General features: G+C 37.7%; 2 protein-coding genes across 3 annotated transcripts; both read left to right on the forward strand.

The window, feature by feature from the left end:
* The first annotated feature begins 130 nt into the window (after nt 1-130).
* On the forward strand, nt 131-2,881 carry LOC122064383. Of its 2 annotated transcripts, XM_042628098.1 has the most exons (3): nt 131-328; nt 2,019-2,064; nt 2,303-2,881. In XM_042628098.1, exon 3 carries the CDS (start codon nt 2,320-2,322, stop codon nt 2,707-2,709), a length of 390 nt encoding a protein of 129 aa, XP_042484032.1. In that variant the 5' UTR covers nt 131-328; nt 2,019-2,064; nt 2,303-2,319; the 3' UTR covers nt 2,710-2,881. The 2 variants fall into 2 exon arrangements, with proteins under 2 accessions (XP_042484032.1, XP_042484031.1); XM_042628097.1 differs by lacking the exon at nt 2,019-2,064 and having other exon boundaries at nt 134-328.
* Nucleotides 2,882-7,070: 4,189 nt separating this feature from the next.
* Nucleotides 7,071-25,046, forward strand: LOC122064387 (uncharacterized protein At1g51745). Its single transcript, XM_042628103.1, has 3 exons — nt 7,071-7,891; nt 13,085-14,166; nt 23,195-25,046. The coding sequence occupies exons 1-3, from the start codon at nt 7,701-7,703 to the stop codon at nt 24,580-24,582; spliced, it is 2,661 nt and encodes an 886-aa protein (XP_042484037.1). The 5' UTR covers nt 7,071-7,700; the 3' UTR covers nt 24,583-25,046.
* The last annotated feature ends 549 nt before the right edge of the window (nt 25,047-25,595 follow it).

Below are 25,595 nucleotides of genomic sequence, written 5' to 3' on the forward strand. Positions count from 1 at the left end.
TGGGTTCTCGGATTCTTTTATTGTGATCCATCCTCTCTATAGCGAAAGAAATCGGCCCAGTCCACTAACCCGCACAAAACCGGCCTGGTTCCTAAAAAACCCGATAAAAAACCTCCTCATTAACCTAACATCACAAAGGAAAAGGGGGCCGCTCTTGCCTCAGCTGGAAGACGAGAAGAACGACGTTGCTCCCTCCGGGAAGCCGATCTTGCCCTGCTGTTCGCTACTCCCATTTCTACTCCTGAAGCCCTCTGAAATCGCTTCTTGGCGATCGGTTTCAGACGACGAGAAGAAGGTGACGCTCCAACAGTCGACCCAGATATTTCAGGTAGGTGAATCCCTTCTTCTTCTTCGATTATGGTAGATCTGTAAACGCTTGTGCTGTAATTAATATATACGTAGTAAGAAGGAGAAAGGAGCCATGCCCAAAGATTAAAGAAGGGGTAACTGATGCTTGAGGATGCTTAGGAACACTTCAATATTCATTCAACTAGTTCTATATTTTTGCAAAATTAAGAGAGCATACCCTTAAGTTTGTTTGAACAGACTCAAGGGCATAGCAATCTTGTATTTTTTTTGTCTTCCTTCCTGCCATGTAAGCTTGATCGAAGCCAAATCACAGAGCACTACAACACACCATTTGCTATGGTACTGGGTTTACTTGGATGTCATGATATGATAGCATATGTGCAGTATATACTTCAATGTCTATGTGTTCTTGAATGACACGCCAATTTGTGGTCATTTAACATGTATAATTAGATTAAAACTACATAACCAAAGACAAGCATGCATTTATGTTATTAATTATTTGGTTTTAACTTTTGGAGTCAAGAGTCTAGACTAGCTGTACCTTCTAAGCATAAGAACCAAAAAAGCTAGACAAGTTAGCGATGGTAACCATGTGGATGAAATGAAATAAGAGGAGCATGCGGGTAGAACCATTGAAAAATGGGTTCCCATGGTGGAATTGACAAAACAAAAATGCCACCAGAATCTTCTTATGCTTATCCCAATCACAGCACAAGCGTTTAGTATTGGATGCGTCCCATATTCCCATGTGTGGGCTTGGTTCTTCTAAATCGAAACACTTATTCATAGTCAAAGGAAAAACTGGTAAAACAACGAAGAGGGGAAAACAAAAAACCGAAACCCTGAATTTCCTTCTTTTTGGTCCAATCGAAAACGGAAGCACAATCTGGGTTCTGAAATTCTGATCTAGAGGAGTAACGATTCAGGAGAGAATGAAACAGAAACCGAAAACTGTACGCATTCAGTAACATTGACCTTGAGAAAGAGAGAGCATCTCGTCCAACATGGAGAAAATAGACTAACATGAAACTTGCTGAGGATGACCAGTCTAAAATAGAAGCTCAATTAAATAAACACAATGATGATAAGGAATTGAGATCTAACCTGAGACACTCGACGTCGTTCAACACAGGAAATGGATCTTTGTGTCTATTTCTTTAGGCAAATCCCCCAGCAGTTGACTTCTGTGTCTATTGTTTATTCTGTTGTTTTGGTGGACGGCAGGGTCGATCATCGAACAGAAGAGTCTTAAGTTGACATATTGAAATCATTGCTCCTCATACTAAAGTGTTTGCTTCTCACAATATATTAAAATGATACTGTAAATCATTACTTTCTATTGTTCACAATTTCCCAAAATGCCGGTACCAATTACGAAGAAAATGACCCTTTTGTTTTTCCCTCTTTGTTGTTTTACTTTTTTCCTTTTGACTATGAAGAAGTGTCTAGATTTAGAGGAATCAAGCTCGCAAATAGGAATATGGGATAAGCATCCAAGAATAAACGCTTGTGCTGTAATTGGGATTAGCATGAGAAGATTATGGTGACATGACTTAATTGCATATTTGCTTGGTCAATTCCACCATGGAACCCATTTTTCTATTGTTCTACCCACTACTCAGATCGCGTGCTCCTCTTATTTCATGTCATCCCCATGGTTACCATCGGTATAACATGTATAACTTTTTTGTTCTTATGCTTAGCAGGTCAGAGCTAGGACTTGACCAGAATACTATCTATAAATGTGAGGAAGTAAGTCTTCTGTCCTCAGATTACTATCTCCAGCATGTTTTACTAACAACCACTTGGATACTCATCTATTCATATATGAAATGAATTTTAAGTGACTATTTCATCTGATCTTGTTGTATGTTATGTCTATAGATACTCTCTTTTCAAAATGTTAGTAATGCAGCTTCCTCATTTTCTGCTTTTGAGGACTTCAAAGTAATTAAAAGTAATAAATTTTCGATTTATGAAAAAAATGCAGAAGAGGTGTAAAAGGTAATGGCAAGCAAAGCAGGAAAATCCATAGTGAAAGCGATTGAGGCGTATCAGTACCCATGGCAGGAAAAGTTGGCCAAGTACAAAGTTGAGCTCTCAAAAGGAGTTTGGGGACATTGGTACTTAGGGGCATGGAAGCCATCGGGCATTAGTGCTCGCCATCGGGCACGCCTCCGCAAGGAGGTCCTCCTTGCAGGTGAGGATTGGCCATATGATCCAGAGAGGAAAGAGATGAGGACCAAGAGGAAAGGGCACAAGTGCGACAGAATATCTGCAGAGAAAAGGGCAAATACTGTTGAATTGATGAAGAAAATGCCAGAAATGTTACTGGATTACAAGAAGCGCAGGTGGGAGAAGAAGATGAAAGAGGAGGATGCAAAAAAGTTGGACTGACTCTTAAGAAACTCTCTATCTCTTGCTTGCTGTTACTCTTTTCTGCTCAACTTTCAGTTGTCACAGGTTTTCTATATAGATGAAAGTGAAACAATGCTTTCTATGGGATGGTACTTGAGATGGTAAGTAATTTTAGTTTATGGAATAATTGAAGCAAAGGAGAAAAAACCAACCAAACTATCAATCAATTCAATAAGTGAAAGGACCAGGGAAGTTTAGAACTGCTGTATTGTGATAATCCCCTGGGATCGCTGGATTCGGTAGAACCAGAGACCATGAATTCTCAGATGAGAAAGGAATATTTTTACCAATTTTTTTCTGGGAAATTGATCTAGAGAATGTGGGAGTGCCATTAAGTGGTTCAGCAATCAATTGGAATCTAAGGCTCTGTGTTTGGTATGCATTCTCGGAATAGATTCTGAGTTTTGAACACAATTGATATCTGGCTTCAGAATGCTCTGTGAAGCCCAATTCTTCTCTTTATCTCAGTTCCTTAGAAATCTCCTTCTTAAGAGTGATGCTCCAACAGTGATGCCACCACCCGTCTTAAGAGGAAAGCACGTCCATTGTGATCAACTATATTGTATTTACTTTTCATTTCAAATAAACCAGCTCTGTAGAGGATCCTGAGCTATTCGACTCTGCTCTTTTTCAGGGTTCAAACACCCTTTTGGGGTTGCTGCATATGCCTTACCATCTGTTCCTCACTGCTTTCATTTCCTCCATTAAGCTCTTGACAGAATAGCTCTGATAGCAAACGATCCATTTTGTTTACAACCAAAAGAAAGATAAGGGAACAACTATGAACTGTTCCAAGGCAGCATTTGTAAATCCAATATTTCTAGAGGTTATCTTTAAGCTTAGATTTGTATATCCACCTACATAGAGGTTTGTGTAAATTGAGTTGAAAAACTCAACTAGACGGGATTGATCCTTTGAATCATGAACTTGCACCACTAGTTGGGTTCCAATCATTTTTCTTGATGGTAATTGCATTTGTACTACCAAGTTTGGATTATGTAGGAAGCGCACATGAATCGGAAACCATAGGAGTTACAAAAGGTTGCGACAAGCAAAGCGATTAGGCTCACCTCCATCACAATATGGTCTGACTGTGAAGAAATTCTCAAACTTTTACTGAAGGATTGGAGATAGAATGATATCTGATGTTCAATTGTTTGAATACCCAAAAAAAAAAAAAAGATTGGGCAAATATTGGTGGTAATACCAGATCTGCGCTATCTCTCACAATTCCCCTATGCCAGAATTCCTAACACCCCTCCCCCACCCCCACCCCACCCACCCCACCCACCCAACCCAAAAAAAAAAAATGAGGATACTATAGATGTAAGATGATTAGACATGTCCACCAAACATAAATTTCAGCTCTATTGGCACATGACAAATATTTACGGCTTTGTTTTATTTATTTATTTATATATTTTTAAGTAGGTAAACTTGTTCACAAAGTGTGAAAGTACATGTTGGTCATACAAAATGTCGAAGTATCCATGCCATAACACCTATTCATGGTGTTTAATGGGATCACCACGCCTAATCAATGGGGGCCATGGGAGAGGGTGAGATCATAGTTCGTACACACAGGAAACAATGAATGATGGAGGAGAGAAATGTGAGGGTGTTCTTCTTTTTTAAATTTAAAATTTTTTTTATGTGGCTATTTTCTAATGAACTGTTTAGTGGAATTTTACTCATGCACACTAGAGGAGTAAGGGAATGATAGAGAGAACCCGAAAAAAGGGGGGAACACATTAAGTACAATTCACACACCTATGTGACAAGAATTCACGCAATGAGGCGCTTGCTATTCAAGCATAAGCAACAAACCAATGCATAATGACTGCATTTATCTCATATGTTTAATACATAATTGTTTACCCATTAATCAAATATAGAAGCTACTATTGTGTATTGTGTACTCATAGCAACAAAATTTGAAGCTCATAGCCAAAAAAAAATTAATTAATATTGTGTACCTATTATTATTTTTTCATATTAATATATATTTTTTATTAAATGTAAATGAAGGCTAGCTTTTGGTTGAATGTAATTAAATGTTGCAAATTAAGTCGAAATAAAACCAACATGGAAAATTCAAAAATTAATGATGACAATGATTGTGTATCTAGAGATTTAATAGTCATGGCAATTGAAAATTTTGGCCGTTTTAAAAATAGATTCATCACCCCAACAATATTTTTGGCCTAAAAGCAAAGTAATTTAGTTCAAATAAATCTTAATTTTGTACATTTAGTAATTTACTGAAATAATTCCTTATCCAAATAAATAGTAAATGACTGCAAAACTTTTTGTCTTTCGGTTTTCTTCTTGCATTCTTCATTATTATGGTGTTTTTTTCATTTTCACTTCTCATATCTTCATACCCTTTTCTGTTTATACCTCAGTTTTTACTTACTTTGTTTTGTTTGGATCCATGTAGCCGACCCCATTAAGTATGGATAAGGCTGAATTTGTTGTTGTTTTGTTATTGTTGTATTAAATCCAAACAAACAAAACGACCTTTAACTATGTGGTGTCAATAAAAGGCTTTCAAAATGCAATGAATATCAAAAGTTAACTTTGGCATTTTGAGATGGAGAAAGTTTCCTACACTCGTAATGTAGGATTCGACCACCATCATAGGGTCAATAAACGTCCCCTTATTTATAAATGGTTGAAGATACTCCCACTATTGCACGATGTCCTCTCTCGCCCATCGAAGTGACATGGTCAAGGGCTAGTTTTATCATGGGTTTAGTGATTGACACGAGATCCATTAACACATGAATAATCTAAAAGGTTCCACTATATATGTTAGATAGAAATCCCAATGCGATCATTCGAAGCAATCCCATATGACCTTATTTATTTGCTCTTGATTCCAAAACAAGACATGTCGATTTAGGAATTATTCATTGAAAGTTGTCTACTTAGAATCACTCAAATATTCCTTCTTCTATCCACGTATTGTTTTCTTGGCAAATCAATTAAGTCTTGATTTAGTTCATTTCTTGGTCTATCAACTAGTAGTTGATCTGGAATTGAATTATTGTAAAGATGTTGCATCTATGGTGTCATCATTGACATTTAGTTAATTGTATTGTAAGTAACTCTTTTTTTTTTTTTTTTGGGGGGGGGTTAGGATATTGCATGTAAACCTCGCGTGATAGTAATTATTGGTTAAATGGTGATGACCCTATAGTGAAATATCTAGTTGAAAGACTTTGATTGGAGGAAGTTGTTGGAAATGTGTGAATTTTCACCATTCCAAATTCCTTAAAGCAAGCAAGCTTTATACACGTCTAGCACATTATTTGGTGCATGAAGTTATTTAGGCTTCACTTGAATAAATTTCCCTTTTTCTCTAAAAATAAATATCTTCTTTTTACCATTTTGACATTAAAATGGTTAGTTCATTAGCATGGTGGTTGAACCATAACATTCAAACCGATTATTTAACCTACTTAACTAGAGTTTTGGGTAATATTTCTCCTTTAGATAGGTATACTATAGAAGTGGGAAGCGGCAAGGTAACAACTAAGAGACTTGTATTGGAAACCGCATAATGGGTGAGGGTTTCATGGGAAAAAAATCGTCTGCAATTCCGATATCGTACAATTCCGTGCAATACCACATTCAGGCGGTGACACGTGTATTGATACCAATACAATGGTCTAGATATGATTTAAATGCCTTTTCACTGATTTAATGTTTTATTAGTTGTACCAGATCTGGATCATTGTATTGATATCAATACACGTGTCACCGTCTGAAGGTGGTATTGCACAGAATTGTATGAGATCGGAATTGCAGACGATTTCAACCCGGTTTCATGTACCAAAACCTCACCCTTTACGCTAGGCAGTTTTTTAATTTTTTTTAAAATTAAGGCATTAATTGTTAATTCTAGATAATATGTGAAACATCAAAGATGGAATTGCCAAAAACAACAAAAGTTCACCTCCCATTATATTGATTGTTTATAAAATCAGAAAAAAAATATTGTGAAAAGGGCAAAAAGGGAAATAGATTTTTTTATGAGAGTCTGGTTCCTGCGTCTGGATTTAAGAAGGGACAAAATGACCGTGTCACCCCCAATTAAAAAGTAAAATTCTCATAACTCATGCCTTTTGATGCTTTCTTATACGTTCCCATTGGCCTGTGCAGGGCCATGCTCATGGAAAGAAAACTATTCCACATTCAAAAAAGAAAAAAGAAAAAACGAAAGAAAGAAAAAAAATAACACGTCATCTCCCATCATCAGTGATTCAGTCCAGCTCAGCACTTCCCGTCCGTTATATTTTCAGTCACAACTCACAAGGTAAATGGTTCAAAATTAACGGAGGGGAAATTAGGAAAAAGCAAAAGAAAAGTCTTATCTATCTCTTTCTCTCTCTAACTCTCTCTTTCAGTTTGCGTCTGCAAACAACCTCGCTCGGCAAAAAAATAAAGGAAAAAAATTGCGATAAAAGGTACGTACGATCTAACAGGAGCTCTACACTTCTACAGTTCTGATGTTCATCTCTCTTCTCCATCCTTAAACGGTATAAAAATCTTGGTCATGGAAGATATAAGAAGCAAAGGAAAAAAAGAAAGAAAAAAATAGGGATATAATGAGGTGATTCAAGGGACGGTTGAAGGAATGAATCATTTCTAGGTTCTGTGCTCATAAATCAAAACCCTAGCTACTATTTCCTGCTTCGATTTTCATTCCTCCAGAGACCGATTGTTCTATATTTATGATGGGTTTTTTAAATCTCTCCCCCTCTCTCATGCTCTGTCTTGGATTTTTTTCCCCATCCAGTGTTGTTTCCATGCGAAGCTAAGTAAGTATTTTTTCCCCATAGTGAAGGATATAGCCTATAGGGAGGCGTTCATCTGGGAGAGATCTCTGATTGTGGAGACTTTGTCCATTTGGAAAATCAAAATGGTGACTGAGATGGGTAGTTAGAGATTGCTTTTGGAGAAACATGGGGACTAGCAACGAGAGAAAAACGAAAGCAATAGATGCGTCAGTCGGTGGCCTGGTTTGGGTTAGGCGTCGAAATGGGTCTTGGTGGCCTGGCCGGATAATGGGTCTCGATGAATTGCCAGAAAGTTGCTTGGTTTCGCCGAGATCGGGGACTCCTGTGAAGCTCCTGGGAAGAGAGGACGCTAGCGTGTGAGTGGTTTTAGTATTTTAGATCGCATGTCTTATTTGCTTCTGTTTAAGCTCATGGGAGAGGGAGAAAGGAAAAAGCTTTTCATCCCAGTTTGGATTTTTATTTGAGCCATTTCATTTTCAATCTTGTTCCGAATAAAATGTGTAACAGCTTCGCTATTCTCTAGTTTTTGCTTTTTCCTTCTCCCCCTTCCCTTATTGAACAGTATGTTTTAAGCTTGGTGTCATTATACATATGTCATCCTTCCCCCTTATTCCTTTATTATTGAATTTTGATGAATAGATCTACTGTCTTCTCCAAACTACTGCCGTTGTTAATTTCCTTTTGGATCTTTGTGTCAAAGAAATCTATTACGTTATGTGTTTTTTATTGTTTTTGTCTATTGCTTGACCTCTTGATTGATTTGTTTGTTTCAGCACTGACGAAATTGTATTCTAAAGCAAAATATATTTCTTTAACATGCTAATGTGGCAAACTGTAGAGTCTGCATCATCCTGGTACCACAGCTTTCACTGTGAAATTCATTTTCCTGTTTGATTCTGTAAACTGTTTGGAATCTTCATATCCACGTGAAGATCAAGTCTGTTTGGTGTCCTATGAAGGAGCTGGCTCTTGTTCAAAAAACTTTTAAATGGTAAGGAAGGTGGTTGGTGTTGCCAACATTGTTAAACTAATGCAAGGTTGGATCACAAATGACCTAACCCCAGCTAGGATCTTAAACACGAACAATAAATTTCAGAGCCAAGTAACAAATCACAGTAACCATGGCAGAAAATAGGTTAAAATCTCAGAATTTCATTATAAACTCTAAGGTTCTCTGATAGCTTAGATCTTTCAATCTAGTAGCCTTCATTAGTTGTAGAGTTGGTTGTGGAAAGTTGATATTCAATTGCTGGACAGAATAGGAGATCAATCACTTTGTTCAGCAGCGGATTTACTCCTTTGAGTAATCTTCTGGTCACCAACAGATTTCCTGTTACATGTTTATTATGATAAATGGGGTCATCATGTAATAGGAGACGTTGTGGAATTGTGGGTTTGGTTAATAGGAATTACAAATGATTAGGAGTTGCATGGGTAGTGGATAGGTAGTTATTTTATTTGAAAGTTGATTAGTTATTATAACCATATATAATGCTTTAAATAGGTGGCAGTCTAATGGAATGGATAGACTCAAATGACAAAAGGTTCCCGACAATTTCTCTTTGGAGAAGGAGGTCATGGTTCCTCAGTAGAACAAAAAATGTAATAGCTTTGTCCATTAAGCTATCTATCCTTTTTCCTTATTTTATTTCCCTATTTATCTCTCATCCCATTTAAAGGGCGTACCCGGTACACGAGGCTCCTATATGTGCAAGGTCGATGGACGTTTTGTCATCCCATCTAGCCTTCTATTTTCTTTATCACTTACTCACCTTATTGAGATAGGTAAGAGGGAATTCTCCCTTGCACGCATCATTTGGTGTTAGAGCCTGGCTTCAATACTCTCGCATTCACCCTGCAGTATAGGGTGAAGTTCAAGAGAAAGATGGCATGCTTTATCTGCAACCTCAAAATTTTTTGATCGAAGGTTCACAAGTACTTGACACAAATTTGCCACCCACAAAGGCAACTTGGGAAGACCTTGCCACTATGGGGTCATGCATGTAGTTAAGTGGGAGTCCTAGGAAGATAGGAGACGTTATGGGGTTGTGGATTCAGTTGATAGGAATCACAATTGATTATGAGTTGCATGGGTAGTGGATAGGTAGTTCTTTTATTTGAAAGTTGATTAGTTATTTTAACCCTATGTAATACTTTAAATAGGTGGCAACCTATTTAATCAATTGAATGACAAAAGGCTCCCTACAATTTCTATTTTAAGAAGGAGGTTATGGTTCCCTCAATAGAGCATTAGAGCCACATACGTAATAGTTTCTTTCATAAAGCTGTGTATCCTTTTTCCTTAATTTATTTCCCTATTAATCTCTCTTCCCATCTAATCTCCTATTTTCTCTCTCGCTTACTCACCTTATCAAGATAGCTAAGAGGGAATTCTCCCTTGCATGCATCATTTCCATGCAGAGATCGATTGAAAAATAAAACAGAAAATAGAGAAGGGGATAGGGGACTATCTCAATCCAGGATCTCTCATCCACAACCACTCATTGCCATTGCATCTCACAGCTTCCAAGCAAGGTTTGAAATCTCGTTTTGTTTCGGTATTTTGGTGGTTTGAAAACCACCGGAATACCGAAATATCGCGAGATCTTGGCAATTTTCTATCTATATATATTGACTCGATTGCCTGTTTCGATAGTCAACCGGCCATATTATGACCTGAAACTTGGTGGGGAGTTTGTTTTAAGGTTAATAAATATGCTTAGAACTTAAATTTACAAAAATATTAAAACATGACAGTGTTTTAGAGTTGCACCATTGTTAGGCAGCAACCATCGAACTGCTATGGAGATTTTATAAAATATTGCTAGAAAAAAATATAATATGATAGTAAAATAAGTAAATAATGCATCCAAATCATGAACATACCTCAATATTAATTAAGTAATATTTAGAGTACTAGAGTAATATAGTATGCAACTCCCTAACTCCCAAGTCTCAACCAAGGTCCTCTACTTGTGTCTTACTCTGAAATCTCAAAGTCCCAAATGGCAATATCCCAAGTCCCAAACAACATGCATTTTTTTTTTTTTACTATTTAAAAAAAATAAAAAAAAGGTTTTGGGGAAAGTGGTTTACCTTTCCAAGGCTTGGAAATGTATAGATCTTCAAATTGGAGTGATCTTCAATGGAATAGATGTTATGATGTGGCAAACAACTTGGCAATGTACTAATTTTGTGAAGTTACAGTCGAGTTGGGTTGAGATAAATGAGTTGGAGTCTAAATTTCAACTCCTTCTCACGAAATGATGTATAAATAGCATGTGGGTTCTTGCCGAAATGTTACACGAAATTTTGGACGAGATACCGAAATTTCAACCAAAACATTATACTTTTTTCATTTCATAAGCTGTTTCGTCTTGGTAAATAAAAAGGCCAAAATTTCCGAGATATTGGCTAGATTTCGAACCATGCTTCCAAGTCAAAGCCTTTTCTTTTTCTTAAACTCGAGTCGTGGGCTGTGTTCAGCCTTGTGCTTTATTTATAGAATCAATTACAACCTAATCGATTGAACTATAACCTTTCCATTATAAATCTAAATCAAAATTAAACTCCTATTCCTAATTGGAAACTAGCCTATTAGCTATAGATGAAAATGGGAAATAACTGAATTAAATAGCAAATAAGATAACCTTAATGACCCAAGTCAATCGCTTGTAAATCAATCCATACTACTGCAGATTTAGTCTCCTAATTAATCTCCAACTGCTGGCCATAATCCCTTCCTTGTTTGATGGTCATTGCCTTCCAAAATGAAGCTATTTAGTCTCCTAATTCATCTTCAATTAATTTTCAACCTCAATCTCATCAGGCTGGCATTGGCCCACACGAATCTGGAAAGAATATGCTCCTAAAAATTAGCAACACGATGGCCATTACTCCCCTAAACATTGATGGTTGATCTCTGTTATATGTGCTCAATATAAGATTGAATAAACCCTGGATAAGGGCCAGGTACATGCCCATCATATACCCCAATTGGATGACCAAGTCTAAATCATAAACTGCCTGAGGACATGTGTTATGTTATCTTGCTGCTTTGGTCCATAAAATTTTAAGTGACCAGCCTTTTCACTTACCACAGAATATGGCACATGGTCCTATTTCCTTCTGCTGAACAATATTTTTTGCCTTCTTTCATTGTACTGAATTGAACTACTTAAAAACTACACAGTGCTAAGTGCAAAAAATATCTGTTGTACAGCTACGCTTGATGGAATGGTTGCTGTACCACGGAGATGATTTTTATTTAAAATTGGAACTGAGAATTTATAGGGGAAAAAATTCCGGCAAGTAAAAATATAACTAACGCTCCTTTGTGATTAAAGCCAAGCTATCTGCTGTTACTTCTACGTATCTGCTGTTACTTCTACTTGTATCGATTCCGCAATGAACACGCATATTTTTGTCTTGGGATCTTCCCCCTCCTCTATCAAGGCACATTCCTCTTCTCCTTGAGGTTCTGGCCTTTTATGTATTTAGCATTTTTTTCTCCCCCTTGGGGCTGTTGCATTTTTTCTTCTCTTTGGTAATGAATTATATTATTTACCCAATAACAAACGAACAAATAAATAAATAGCTAGTGTAAAAGACTGATGGTTCCATTGTACACGTCATTATTTCTAGACAAAGTTATGTTCTCTGATTGTTATCTAGTGATCTGTCCCAACTTTTATAATATTTTTATGTGGTTGTCTCATATTTATTATTTTTCGGAGGGCATTTTATTACCTTGATTCAATTTTGTTACACTATTTTTCTCATGTTCTTCATTTCCTTTATTATAGCTCAAAGAAAGACCAAATTATTTCATGTGGTCGGTTAGTGTATTACCAAATTTTAGTTGGAAGTAAATTATTGTCTTGATGACTTGGTTAGATCTGAGTGCAATTGACATATGGGAAAACTGGACGAGTTTAGTTATGCCCTAATCTTTACATGCTAATTCATTGAAAAGATCTTCCCATTAGTCATTTTCTGGATCTTTCTTTTTGGGGGTATCTGAATGATTGGCAATGGAGGAGTGCTTCCAGCTACTACAGATTTTGAAGGGAGCCCCCCTGCAAGGATATAGGTGAATTTTTGAAAGTCTAGAAAGAGGAAATGAAGGGTATGCTATGTTATGTATTTGACGTAGGACAGCCTAGATATTTTGATTTGTAGGCTGAACTACAAGGAAGAGGTGGTTGGAATAGTGTTAGGACTGATTAGGGTTTTAAGGAAGAGGACGGATCATCTCGGTTGAGATTGCCCGAACTCAATTCTGCATCAAAGAAATTATGAAGAAAGAAACTAGTTGCTATTAAGGGGTTGGGAGATAAAGAGATAAAGTTAAGGTGTGGAAGTCATAGCATGATTTTTGGTTTTATTAACAGATAACGTTTTGACCACTTTTTGAATTTATTGCTGGAGATTTAAGTGACCATGCTCGCATTACATTAGGCACTTTAGGGATGCTTTCTGTTGAGTTCCAGCTTTTTGCAATTTTTCCTTCAGATTTTAGTTCCATTCTTACTTCTTTTGGTATTCAGGGATTGGTATAATCTTGAAAAGTCCAAGAGGGTGAAAGCATTTCATTGTGGGGAGTATGATGAGTGCATTGAAAAAGCCAAGGCTTCTGCAGATAATCTTAGCAAGAAAGTTGTGAAATATGCTCGTCGGGAGGATGCCATTCTTCATGCTCTTGAACTTGAAAGTGCTTGCCAAGTGAACAAAGAACAGGATTTTCACTCCCAAAAGGATGGATCGGCTAGTATGGAACATGATTACTGGGTTGGACAATCACAAAAGATGTTTGGTCTGCGCAAAGAAAATGAGTTTGTGGCGGGGAAAGTGAGTATTGCTGAAGGAAGTTCAACACAAGAATTGTCTCAATCTGGTGTATCGTTTGAAAATCCAAATCACATCAGTGGCTCTAAGTTGTACTCAATGCAGAAAAAGAGACAAAAAACCCCCAATGATTCGGAAGATGATGGAACTGAAAGAACGAAGCGTATGAGAGGTCTTGAAGACCTCGGGATGGGAGTTGTATCAAAAAGAAACTCTAGTATTTGTCACACTGAAGTGTCTCATGATCTAGTTCAACTAGATGGCGCTTCATTCGGTGAGTCTAATATTGGTAGTAGTTTCTCTAATGGAAGTCCTGTCAATAGCAGCAGGAATTGTTGCTTATCCTTGAGAAAAAGGCGATCACCGGTGACCAATGTTTATGAAAGCTTGAAAAGGAAAAATCGCCGTCGTCCTCTAACAAAGGTTTTGGAGAGTACAGCCATGGTGGCTGTTCCTGTTGTTTGTGATCAAGGTGCTAGTCCCGGTGGATCATCTCTTCAAGGACTAACAGACAGTACGGTTTTTGCGCTAGAATCAACAGAGTCAAAAAAGACTAGTGTTTCAGCGGTAACCAATAATAATTCAGACAGTACTGTGGTTTCGGGTGAGAAGGAAACCTCATTAAATGCTTCTGACCACACTTGTGATGCTGGAGTTGATGGTTTTCCATTTCATTCTGAGATGAGGGATAATGAATTTTCCAGTGCTTCAGAATTCCCTGATAACGATTGTTCTGACAGCTTATTTGATGTGCCATTTGTTGGGGAGGAAAAACATACTAAAGGTATGCTCTTATTTATTCCTTTGTTTCATTTATTCTCATCTTCTGACTATTTTATCATTTTGAGGATTCCATAAAACATACCGGTGGCTTGCTTCATTTCACATGATGGGAGTGGCCGGTGCATTGGATTATAATTACTCCACAGGTATGAGCTGAAATTTGGAAAGGAAGATGGAAAATTAGCTGAAACAGTCTAAAATATTACGAGAAGAAGATTCAAGAGGAAAGGATGAGGATATATCAAATTCTCCTAAGTTAGTCTTCGCCTGTTTAAGAGGCAAAATAACCAAAATTTTCAAACAAAAAGTGCCCTTTAAAGCCTAGTCCTCAGTCTGATCATTGAAAACAGGTTAATCTTTGAGAGAGGGTTTCCATAATATATTGGTTGAGGGAGCTTCAGCAACTATTTTTAAATTCATTGCTAAATCTCAAACAGTGAACTGTGAAATCTAGTGGGATATCAGCTTGTGACAGGATTGCAAAGTATTGGGAAGGAATCCAAATTGAGAGAAAACCAGATAACTCTATTTAAACAAATCAGATATGCATGAAATTCTGGTCGAATGGTATATTTTTCAAAGAGAAAAAGTGTGTAAAATCTTATGTTGATCTAATGGTTAGATTCGAAGATATGGGGTAGTCTAAAAAATAGCAAGTTGCCAAATAGAAAGTCCAGATATAGTAACTGACAGAAAATAGCAAGTAGGAACCAAGAGATAACAAGTCTTTACCCCAAAAAAAAAAGAAAAAAAAAAAAAAAAGAGATAGCAAGTCAAGCTCAAAATGGAAACAAGTTTTGAATTTGGAAACTAAAGTGGACAGAAGTAGCAAGTGATTTCAGAAATTACCAACTTGCAGAAATAGCAATAGAATGTATATTGTAGTGCTGAAACAGACAAGGATTGATGGACAGGATCGCAGCTACTATACCAGCACTAGAAATCTGATGTGAAAACTTGATTGATTGGAGAAGAAGAAGATAGAAAAGGAAAGATATGAACTAGGCTTCCCAAATAGAACTTGACTAGCATCTGATCACTACAACTTGGTATCCCACCAAGAGCTTCACTGCATCTTACAGAAAGAAGCGCTGAATCAGAACTAATGGTGTGGGTAGATAGGAATAGTATGAAGCCTAGGTTCAGATTTTACTCCCCTTTTAACAGGAACTGAAGCGAACCCTAAAACAGAATTTAGGTCAATAGTAGGGTCAAAGTCAACCTTATCTGATGAAGGTCAGATTTTGACCAATGTTCACAAAGTGTTAGAACAAGTGAACCGCAAAATACAGCATTGTTTCAATGGTCAGGTTTGAAGTAATAATCAAAACAATGTAGTGTCAATCCCACAACTCAGATTTATGGAAAAATCTGATGTCAATAGTCAGATTAGGTCTGATCTAAGAGTTGACCTGGTCGAAGGCCACTGGAAAGGGCCACTTGAATGCTTCAAAGTGTGGAGATGGTCTGCTGGTCAGATCTCCCACAATCACTTGTATCAATTTCAAACAAAAGGGGGCAAAAACAGGGATGCTGCCAACTTTTGGAAGCCTTTCCTTAGCTGGATTTAATTCCCCTATTAAGAACAGAATATGAACAGTAAAGAGAGTATATGATAAACCCTTCCAGACCTGAGATGAACCAATTTCAGCAAGCACCATAAACAGCAGAAGATTCAGCACTTGAGAGAAGAAAACAGAAAAATATAGAAGAGGATATGACCTTTGATCTCCCAGCAACAGGTCTAGAATAGAAACCCTCCAATCGCACCCACGCTCAGCTGAGTGTCACAGCAGCTCCTTTCATAGCAACAAAAAGGCAATAGCCATTCATTCATTAATTCGTTGGATGCCTAAAATTGGCTACAAACTTTGATATGAAAAGAGAAAGAATCACGGAGACTACATCTGTAATGGTTGTTTATTCCATTGATCTTTTTGAGGAATCCTGAAGGATTGGGGAATGCTTTCATATATTTGACTGTAATGCAAGACCGGTAGGAACTTCAATCAACAACTGCCAAGATCTGCTGTCGCTTCTTCTTCATCCGCTGGACATCATCGACCCAGGCCATTCCAAAATGAATAAGGAATTCCTTTCATTCATTATTACTATTACTATTACTATTACTATTACTATTACTATTACTATTACTATTACTATTATTATTATTATTATTATTATTATTATTATTATTATTATTATTATTATTATTATTATTGTTAGGCCCCAAGGAGAGTTGGTGGCCTTTCATTCGTTATTGTGAATAAGATAGATGAAAGACACCAACAAAAGATGAGGTCAAAGAAGAAATAGACCTCGTGCCCTCAGGAAAGAAAAGCTTGACAAAGATTGGCATAAGAGCGAAACAGATCTGGGAGCCAAGGGAATCTTCGGGTGAGCTAGCCATGCTCTCAGTAGAGCATGAAATAAGCTATCTAACTACAATTACATAGCCAATAGGAAACATAATACATGAAGGAAACCCACTAGCCTAGGTGATAAGTCTTTAAGTAAAACAAAAGAAGTTAAAAAAATAAAAGAAATACAACTAGAACATAGTCCATGACTTGGGCTAGAAAAAAGGCCCACTAATGGTATTTAAAGTCCCATGTCGGGCTGGACTTAAAGAAACCCAGCTTCCTTTAAGTTATTGGCCATTAAGGCCGGTTTGGTTTTCTTCTTTCTTCAAGAGTAAGTTAAAAACTCCCCTGCATCAAACTAACAAGTAAAAGCTAGTTTGAATCTGAAAATCGTGGGGGAGTTGTAGCCCCTTCTCTTTATTTACAGAAGTAAGAAATAACAGATTAGGAAACTCTCAATGCACAGGCTAAGAAAAGTTTCATTACAACTTAACTCTTGAAAATAGAAAGTATCTAGAAACTTTATGAAAATAAAAACAGACATCTAATTTCGTATAGGCCTCAAATCGCTCATATTTGGGCTTATAGAATTGGCCCTTTATAATAGAAACCCCAAAAATACTAAGCGCATGACCCTATAACCCATTCGATACTCAAAATTAAGCCCTTTGGTCCAGTCTGACCCAACTGATGGTCGTGGTTTGCTGCTGCGTCAGTTTTATCTTGGATGAGGCCAGATTCACAGGTCCCTTGGAGATACACTCACGTCATGAGAACATTTAGATCTCTGTTCCTGGTATCTCAAATGAATTTTTTGTTCAACTGGAGGCCTAGATCTGCTAATGACGTGGCAGACCAGTTGGCATAACAGAGGGCTCATAGTTTGTGGGGACTGGGGAGTTTGGGGTCCTTCTTTCTTTCATATGCTAAAACACAAGTGTTAGAAAATTGTGTTATCAATATTGGTTTGTCCCTATATGCAATCCTGTTGCAATTGATTTCTCACTGGATTTACTGGTTTGAAATAGATTTTGCATAGCTAAGTATGTTTATATGTTGTTTCATTGGTTGCCATGTTTCTGCACCCTACATCATTGCTGGTCATATAACTGCCTTGTAAATTTTCATTTGAGTTTACTAGAAAACTGATAAAATTGTGGGTTTGGCCCGAGGCCATTACATCTATTTATATATTGAAGAATAGACCCATAAGTCAATTATAAACTACTTAGGAAGTCCTAATAAAACTCAAAATAACATAAGCCAGACCTATCACCATCTCTAGAATACACACCTAATCAAACTATAAACGGAAAAATAAAACCCAACCCAATATCTTAATAATTCTAGGACTCCAACTATGACTCATAAACAGAAAAGTAAACAAAAATGATGCCCACGATCTGGCTGTCTTTATAGTCCTACTAGGCTACTACTACTAGGAAGAGAAACTCGTTAACCCCTACTTCTCTTTTTTCCAATGGCTGCATCATCAGAACTTGTCCTTTTGGTGCAATTCTGGTGCTACACGAAAGCTTATTTTGTTGCCTTTCTAATGACACCAAGACCTTGCAATCATGGATTGAATCAGGGAAATTGTGACCAATGTAGTATTAGGGTGTCAGTTTCTGATAGGATTTCAATTTTAGGAAGTCTGATTTAATGTAAGGAAGACTATGGATGTAATCAACCCCAGATAATACTAACAATAGACTTAAAACTATAAACAAATAATAGACTCAGATGTGGACAGAACTGTAACTGAGAAGTAAATCCAGATTAGGCTGGGAAGCTAGCCTTCGGTCCCACCATCAGCCACATCTGGATGGAGTGCAATCTTCGTAGATGGACTTCCAATTCCAGGTCTTTTGATTCGATTTGGAATGCCATTTTCTTTGATATTAGCTCCAAGCTGGCCTTCTCTCCCACTCGCCATCGTTCGGTCCGTGATTTCTCAAAGGAATAGGCTCATTGTTGTTGCTTGGGTCCTTACCCCTCCCCCCGACTAGTACCTTGTTCTGGCTGCTTTGCTTTGTTCTGTTTGCCCCTTTTGGGGTCATAAATCCCCCCTTTTTTTCCTCGTGTTAATGCAGTTGTTATTCACCAAAAAAAAAATCCAGATTAGGCCAAAACGTGAATAAATTATAACTCACAAAATAGGACTCAGTTGAGCCTGAAATTTGGATGGAATGGAGATCTTATATATGCAAACAAACCCTCAAAGTATGAACTTCTGATGGCTGAGTTGAGTGTTGTGTTGTTTGCATGAAAAGGAAACTTTTGGGAGAAAACCTAGTACTCACAGACCATGCCAAGCTGCTGGTCAAGTGCAATTCTTAAGGGTCCCCATGTGATCCTCAAAATATGGGCCTGATTGGATGGCTGACTATGGAGATCTGTATGTTCTTGCTTGAAGTCATGAATTAGGAAACTTTTTGAACTTCATCAAGAACTGGAGGTTGCAACTTCAGATGGTCATCAAATTAGGATTGAAGGTCCCTGATAACCCAAAGAAGTTCTCAAAACTTGGACTGAAGCTGTGCGCAGGTCTGGAAGTTATTGCAGATCAAACATCAGTCCAGAAGTCCTTTTCTTGCTGCCGCAGGCTTTGAAGATGGTCGAGAACTTCAGAATTTGAATGGTAGGTTGCAGCCTTGATAATGCACAGAAAATAATCAAAGAAAAGAGAAAGAGAAGAATTCGATGGAGGGGAAGAAGAATGGTAGTTGGTTGAGGTTCTGGCTTACCCTCTCAGCCGACTCTCCCAGTCCATGAAGATTACTTCAACTTTTTAACTTTTTTATTAACTCAATTCAACTTGTCCAAATTACAAAAGGCTGGCTTTAAATAGGCTAAGCAATTTCTTCAAAATAGAAGGTTACAAAAATAGGAAATTAATTGAAAAAAGGAAGATAACTAAAAAAAGGAAACAATTGCAAAAGGAAAGTACATGGGAAAGGAAACTAATCCTAACTAGAACTTTCCTAAAACTGAAACCAACTACTTGTTTAACAACAAAATACATAGAAGGAAACTGAACTTATTCCTGCTGCTCAATGGGCTGTAGATTGGCTCAAATTTTGGGCCAACACTATACCATTTGTCCCCCTTTTTTGCAAGCTCTATCTGCATCATGACTAGCTTAGGTATTTTATTTAGAGTACTTCTTAAGTTGATATTTTATTTATTTAGGAAAAGGATTGAGCACTTGGGGGTGTTCCTGAATTGTAATTAGAAAGTAGAAGTTTTTTTGAGTTTTTGATTTTCACTATGCATTGGAAAAAGGCACCTTGAGGCCTGTAAGTATTGATGTAATTCAGACTACTTGGTCAGTTTATAATTTAATTTTGATTATGGTTTAGAGAAGCAATTTCTTCCAACAGTCATTTGATGGTCTAACCAAATGGTTCTTTTCCAACAGTAATTTGATTGTTTAAACCTAACTTTTTTCATGCTGAAGAATCACCTTCTCTCTTTTTCTTTCTCCTCTAACTATTCTGTTTATAGTTCTAGACTTCTAGTGCCATTACCGGCAGGTTTTATCAACCTTCTGCATCATTCTGACAGTTGTTCCATTGTGGGTTTTTGAATTTGAACTGGGCTAAACTCTGTTTTTGTGTCTATGTGCATTAACTAATGCATGCTTGCCATGTAATATGGCTTATGGATGATTTGGTTTTCCAATGCTTCATTTCTTTCACCAATTCGGGCTGATTCATATTCAACTGTTCAAGTATTATCCAACTTCCTTTTGTGTGTAATTCATTGCGGCCAATTCAAGAAATGTATCATAGTTGGTTTAGTCTTGGTTAACTTGCTCTGACTTGTTGAGGTACTTGCTGAATTTGGTTTAAGTTATGCGTTTATTGCATTGAGACATTAAGATTTTCGATTTAAATTCATTATAGATCCTTCGTGTTGAGATATTTTGGTCATCATCTTTCTAATCAGAGTTCAGGATTTGTACTTTATAGGTCTGGCGACTTGCTTCCCACACCACCATCCTTCCTCTTTTCCTCATCTTTTTTAAAGTGATTCCCATGAGTTGGAGCTTCTTTAGTTGTTTCTCAAAACTGTTCTAAATGTGTTTTTTCTACCTAGTTCATTCCCAAAAAACACAAAAATAGACCGGATGTCACATACAAGATCTATTCCAAAAAACTACAAAACACCAGAATTGCTTCTTCTTCTTCTTCTTTTATATATATATATATATATATATATATTTTATTAATGTTGCCATTACAAACCCTTAGTTCTTTCAATTTGGTTCTGTCCCTATAGCTACGTACCTGTTGCAAGATGTTCTCCCTTTGGCATACACCGGTTCGATGTTAGCACCACATTAGGTTCTAGGTGATATTATAAATTGTGTTCCATAATAACCTTTAGAAGAAGCTAATTGAGACTGACTTGGTGGCGGAACTCGAGTTATTCATGAACTTGACGCATGATCACAAGTAGCAACAATTATCTCTTATCCACATTAAGTGAATTTTTACCTAAAATTATCCTCATCTAACAGTACAGCATAAAGTAACTTGGATTGTAGCATCCTGTCATCATTCTCACCCTAATCTTTGAGACATTTTCTGAGGGCTTAAATGAAAATTCGTTGAATCAATGCAGAAGTATTTGTTGCAGGTCTGACGGAGATATTGAACATGGTTGGATAGCTAAAAATTAGATATTCAGGACAGGAGATATGCATGTATAGAATCCACTGCTTCATTTTCCCTTGTTGGAGATTGGTTCTCCTAATTTTACAGATATTCCTGGAATGCCTTTCTTGTAATGTTTGTAGGCTTGTAGCCTGAGCTGTTGTCCCCTAAACCAATCCATGAGGTCTTCCCTTGCCAGGAACTACAAAATCCTCGTTTAGTGTTCATGTGTGTGTGTGTGTGTGTGCCTGTCCTATTTGTGGGCACCATCTAATAACTGGTGCTGAGTTTCCTTCCATGGTCAAGTTGGACCACTGAAATGGTGATGGTGGACTAAAGCCTGTAAACACATAGTTTAGCTTGTTCATGGTTCCATCTGCTATGCCAACAGAATTCCAGCAATGCAGTTTCTCTGTGATCAAAGAGGGCACCAATTCCTTCTGCTCCCAAATCTCCCAGGCTAGTTCTGTCAAAATTAAGTTTGGGGAGTAAAGGTGGTGGGGAAACCCCAAATATGATAATAACCTTTTATGGAAGGGTTGGAATGAGCCTCCAGTCCTCCCTTGTCAATGGATCAGTCAAAATCCTGCAGAACACACACAAAAAAAAAAGATAATTGTTAGCAACCAATTAGACCCTAAAACCATGATAGTGATGTAGGAGAATTGATCCTACTACTTTCAAGTTTCAACTACTATGCTTGGGTAACAATGATGCACTCTCAATAAATTAGCGTTTAAAAATAAGAGGAATTAAGGAACAGTCTAGAATTCTTGAAAGAAGATTACAGTTTGATATAGGTTTATCAAACAAATAAGGTGCAGTGGTGCTAGAAGTCTAAAATTTGTGGGTGGCGGCTGAGATAAAAGAACTGATTTTTTTCACAAGATTGATGGTGCAGCTAGGCTAGGGGTGCTGGGATCTTCAAAAGCAAAATCAGGGTTCTTGATAGGAATGGGATATTTTCCCCTGTTGGGCGGGGGGGGGATGTGGTATACTGGTATGCTGGTGTGGACTGCTGAGTGAGTTTGGTTTGATGATGAATGACGGAGATCTTGATGGGAAAGCATGTCGTTTATGGGCTGTTTGATTTATAGGTTATGAACTGGAGAAAAATTTGAGTTTCTATGCCTCTCAGCTACTGTAAAACTTGATTCATTCATTTAGCTCGCGCTCAATTTTCACTCATATTGCCTACTTGAAATAGAGCATCCAACTTTATGAAATATCTTCTCTAATCTCTGTACAACTATATATCCTTGCTGGAAATAATACCAGATCCTCGGAAAACCTCTAGTGACCTGAATATTTGATGTATGTAATGGCCTCAATCTTTAAATTATTCTTCTTCTACTCCAGCTGTTCCATAAGATGATTTAACTAGTCTATAGGGCATTCTCAGCCAGTCAGTCTATTCTGGAATATCCTGTTTTGCACTTCCCACATAGTCCATTGGATGACCGTCAGAGTGAATATCCTTAGGAGCTTCCTCCTCTTACCTTAAGATATAGTGCCAAAGCCTCCAAAACTGCATAGTGACCCCCTTCCCAGGGTCACAATGAGTGGTCAGTTTTGTCGATTCCTCATCGCCCATTGGACCAACGCATTTGACACATGGAGGGACCACACCGGTCTTCTTCTCTGGAATGTATCATACCTTTTCTAGGCATATTTCCCAATTAAGAAGCTTATTTTTAGTTGAAGCATGGGATTTCCAAATGGTCCTTATTAGGGGAAGGGGTCTTGGGAAAGGTCTAGGGATGGTGTCTGGGTGGATGGGTGTGTGCGACTCCCAAATAGATATTAACAGTTTTGAGAAAATAGATGGCCTGTAAAGGGGTTGAACTTCCTGAATTCATAATGTGTGTATATGTGGTATCTTTCGTTGTGGATTTTTCTTTCTTCTACAATTTGATTTGGTAATTATCTTGGTTAAAATTCATATGCCATTTTCTTACATTTACTTGGTAGACAGGATACTGATATACCATTTTTATCCCACCAGGTTTTCCTCCTTTGTTTGCATCGTTTTCATCCAGAAAGCTTCAATCTGGTGCTGAAGCAGGGAAATCTAATCCTCAGTCTCAAGTTCAAACCATATGCTTAAGAACTGAAGGTCTTGATGAATCTGGTTCCACTAGTATGGCTGCTCATGTTAATAATGCTAGTCAGACGATAGAAAAAGGTGCATCGAAGTGGCAGTTGAAAGGGAAGAGAAATTCAAGAAAACTGAGCAAAAAGGTGAACAAATATTTGGACTCAAGGAGACCCAGGGACAGCAATGATCAGTCAGATGCTTATTTGGTGGGTACACAACAGATGGATGAGTTTCCTGCAAGCTATGGTCGAAAAGTTGACGCTGGCACCTTTGGCAGGTGCCTTACATCTGACAATTGCTCCAAACTGGCGAAGTCCAGATTGGTTCCTGAAGGGCTGGGGGACAGGTCTCATAATTGGAGCAGTGAAATTTCTCATAAAGAAAGTCAGATAGGACAGCCCCGTTACTTGGATTCTAGCAAATATAGGAGGTTGAACTTGGGAAGTAAAGATGTCACAATCTTGACAACAGATGGGAAAGGAAGGCAATCTTTATCTCATGAATCTCTAGTTGGTAAATCAACAACACATATGAGAAGTAAAGAGTCATTCTTGGCTAGTCGTATGCCTATTTCTCCTCTCACAACGCAAAGGTTACTTCCCCAGTTCCAATCCCATTTTACACAGTACTCCAGATATCAGATTGCAGATGCACCCGTTAGAAATTTTTCTGGTGGTTATTCCTTATATGATGTAAAGCTGGATGTGCGGGCTAGCTACCGGGGTCAACATGTACCTCTGGTTTCACTCATGAGCAAATTGGATGGTAAAGCTATTATAGGTCATCCCATTACAGTTGAGGTGTTGGACAATGGTTACAGCGATATCCTAATGAGTAATTATGACTGTTGCCCGGCAAGTAGTAGTTGTGATCCGCATGATGCCTCACAAGAAAATATGTCGGACCAATCAACAGATGTTCCTAATAAATCGTTGCTTCTGGAGGGGGATGAAAGTACTGATGGTGCTTTGCAAGCTTTTACGAGTAGTCGAGTCCAGACCCATGTGGAGTATCCCAGGAATCCTGTGAAGCATTTGAATGACCAACCCACTTTATCACCTAAAAGGTCTCCCAAGATTAGGAAGTGTGGGATTCTGTCTAAGAAGACTCGCAGATTATCTTCATTTGCTGTTACTCATGAGCCAGGTGAGGACAAGAGGAAACCAGTTGTTGAGAAGCTAAATGGACCTGACATTGCTTGTGTTCCCCTGAAGGTTGTGTTCAGTAGGATAAATGAAGCTGTTAACTGTTCATCACGTTCAGCACGTCGCGGCCTAACCTGTAGCAACCCATGATGCAATGACATTCTCTTAGGGGTCTGGTGCGGCAGGACTTGTGCCTTTTTGGTTTAAAGGGGATAACGAATGGAGCCTGGTTTGGGCATTTTCACACCTAATCAATGTGTGCTCGGTATTTAGCAATGTACATGCTGACCGATGGTAGAAAGATATATTAGTCGTGCTCTCTTCTTGAACTAACTAGAAGACATTACATTGTTGTAGAATGGAACTGGTAGGAGGCACTTCCTTTTTACCCCAGTTGAATCTTGTCGCGGATCATTGTGGTGTAGAAGAACGAGAGTAGGCTGTAGCGTCTTTGTATATGATGTAATATTATTTTCTAGTGTAAAGATGATCTGATTTTTGGATTTTAGTTGATGCAAAACATGAATTATGATCCCATATATGGTTCAACTGGGAATCAACTCAACTTTGTACCACTTTTGGTTGGCTATATAATATGACCCATGATTCTGAAATTTGACTTGCAGATGTGGTTTATCTTTCACCACAAAATGCATTTTAGATTTTCATTTAATGATTGATATTCATGAAACAAATGTGACTTTTAGTATTAATTATATCATTGTGATGGTTTGTCTAAGAGGGTTCTTCGGGAAGACACCATCCAGGTTCAGGATCTGGGATAGGATTGTATCCATATTATGACTTGTTTCATTTTGAATGAGTTGTTCTTGTTCTGTTACAAAAAAATCTTAACAGATTCCTTAAGCTGTGTTGGATTGTAGGATCAGATAGAGGTTCAGAGGAACCAGAAGCCTCTAAATATCTGAATGAAGCTGAGGCCAACACAAATTTGGGTCCTAGTTGAAACTTGAAACTGCCAAATGGGTTTGGGTTGGTCTGGTGTGATTCAGGGGCTGAGAGCCATTCATCAATCCATATTCCATGCTAGTGACTTCTGAAAATGGTTCTCTGGTCAATCAAACGGGTCGACCACTTTCAACCACGGTTTTAAAACAAGGAATCAGTATCTGAATACTTCGTTTGTTCTGATTTGGCTGGAA

Source organism: Macadamia integrifolia, unplaced genomic scaffold (assembly GCF_013358625.1).
Source record: "Macadamia integrifolia cultivar HAES 741 unplaced genomic scaffold, SCU_Mint_v3 scaffold164, whole genome shotgun sequence".
Taxonomy (NCBI): Eukaryota; Viridiplantae; Streptophyta; class Magnoliopsida; order Proteales; family Proteaceae; genus Macadamia; species Macadamia integrifolia.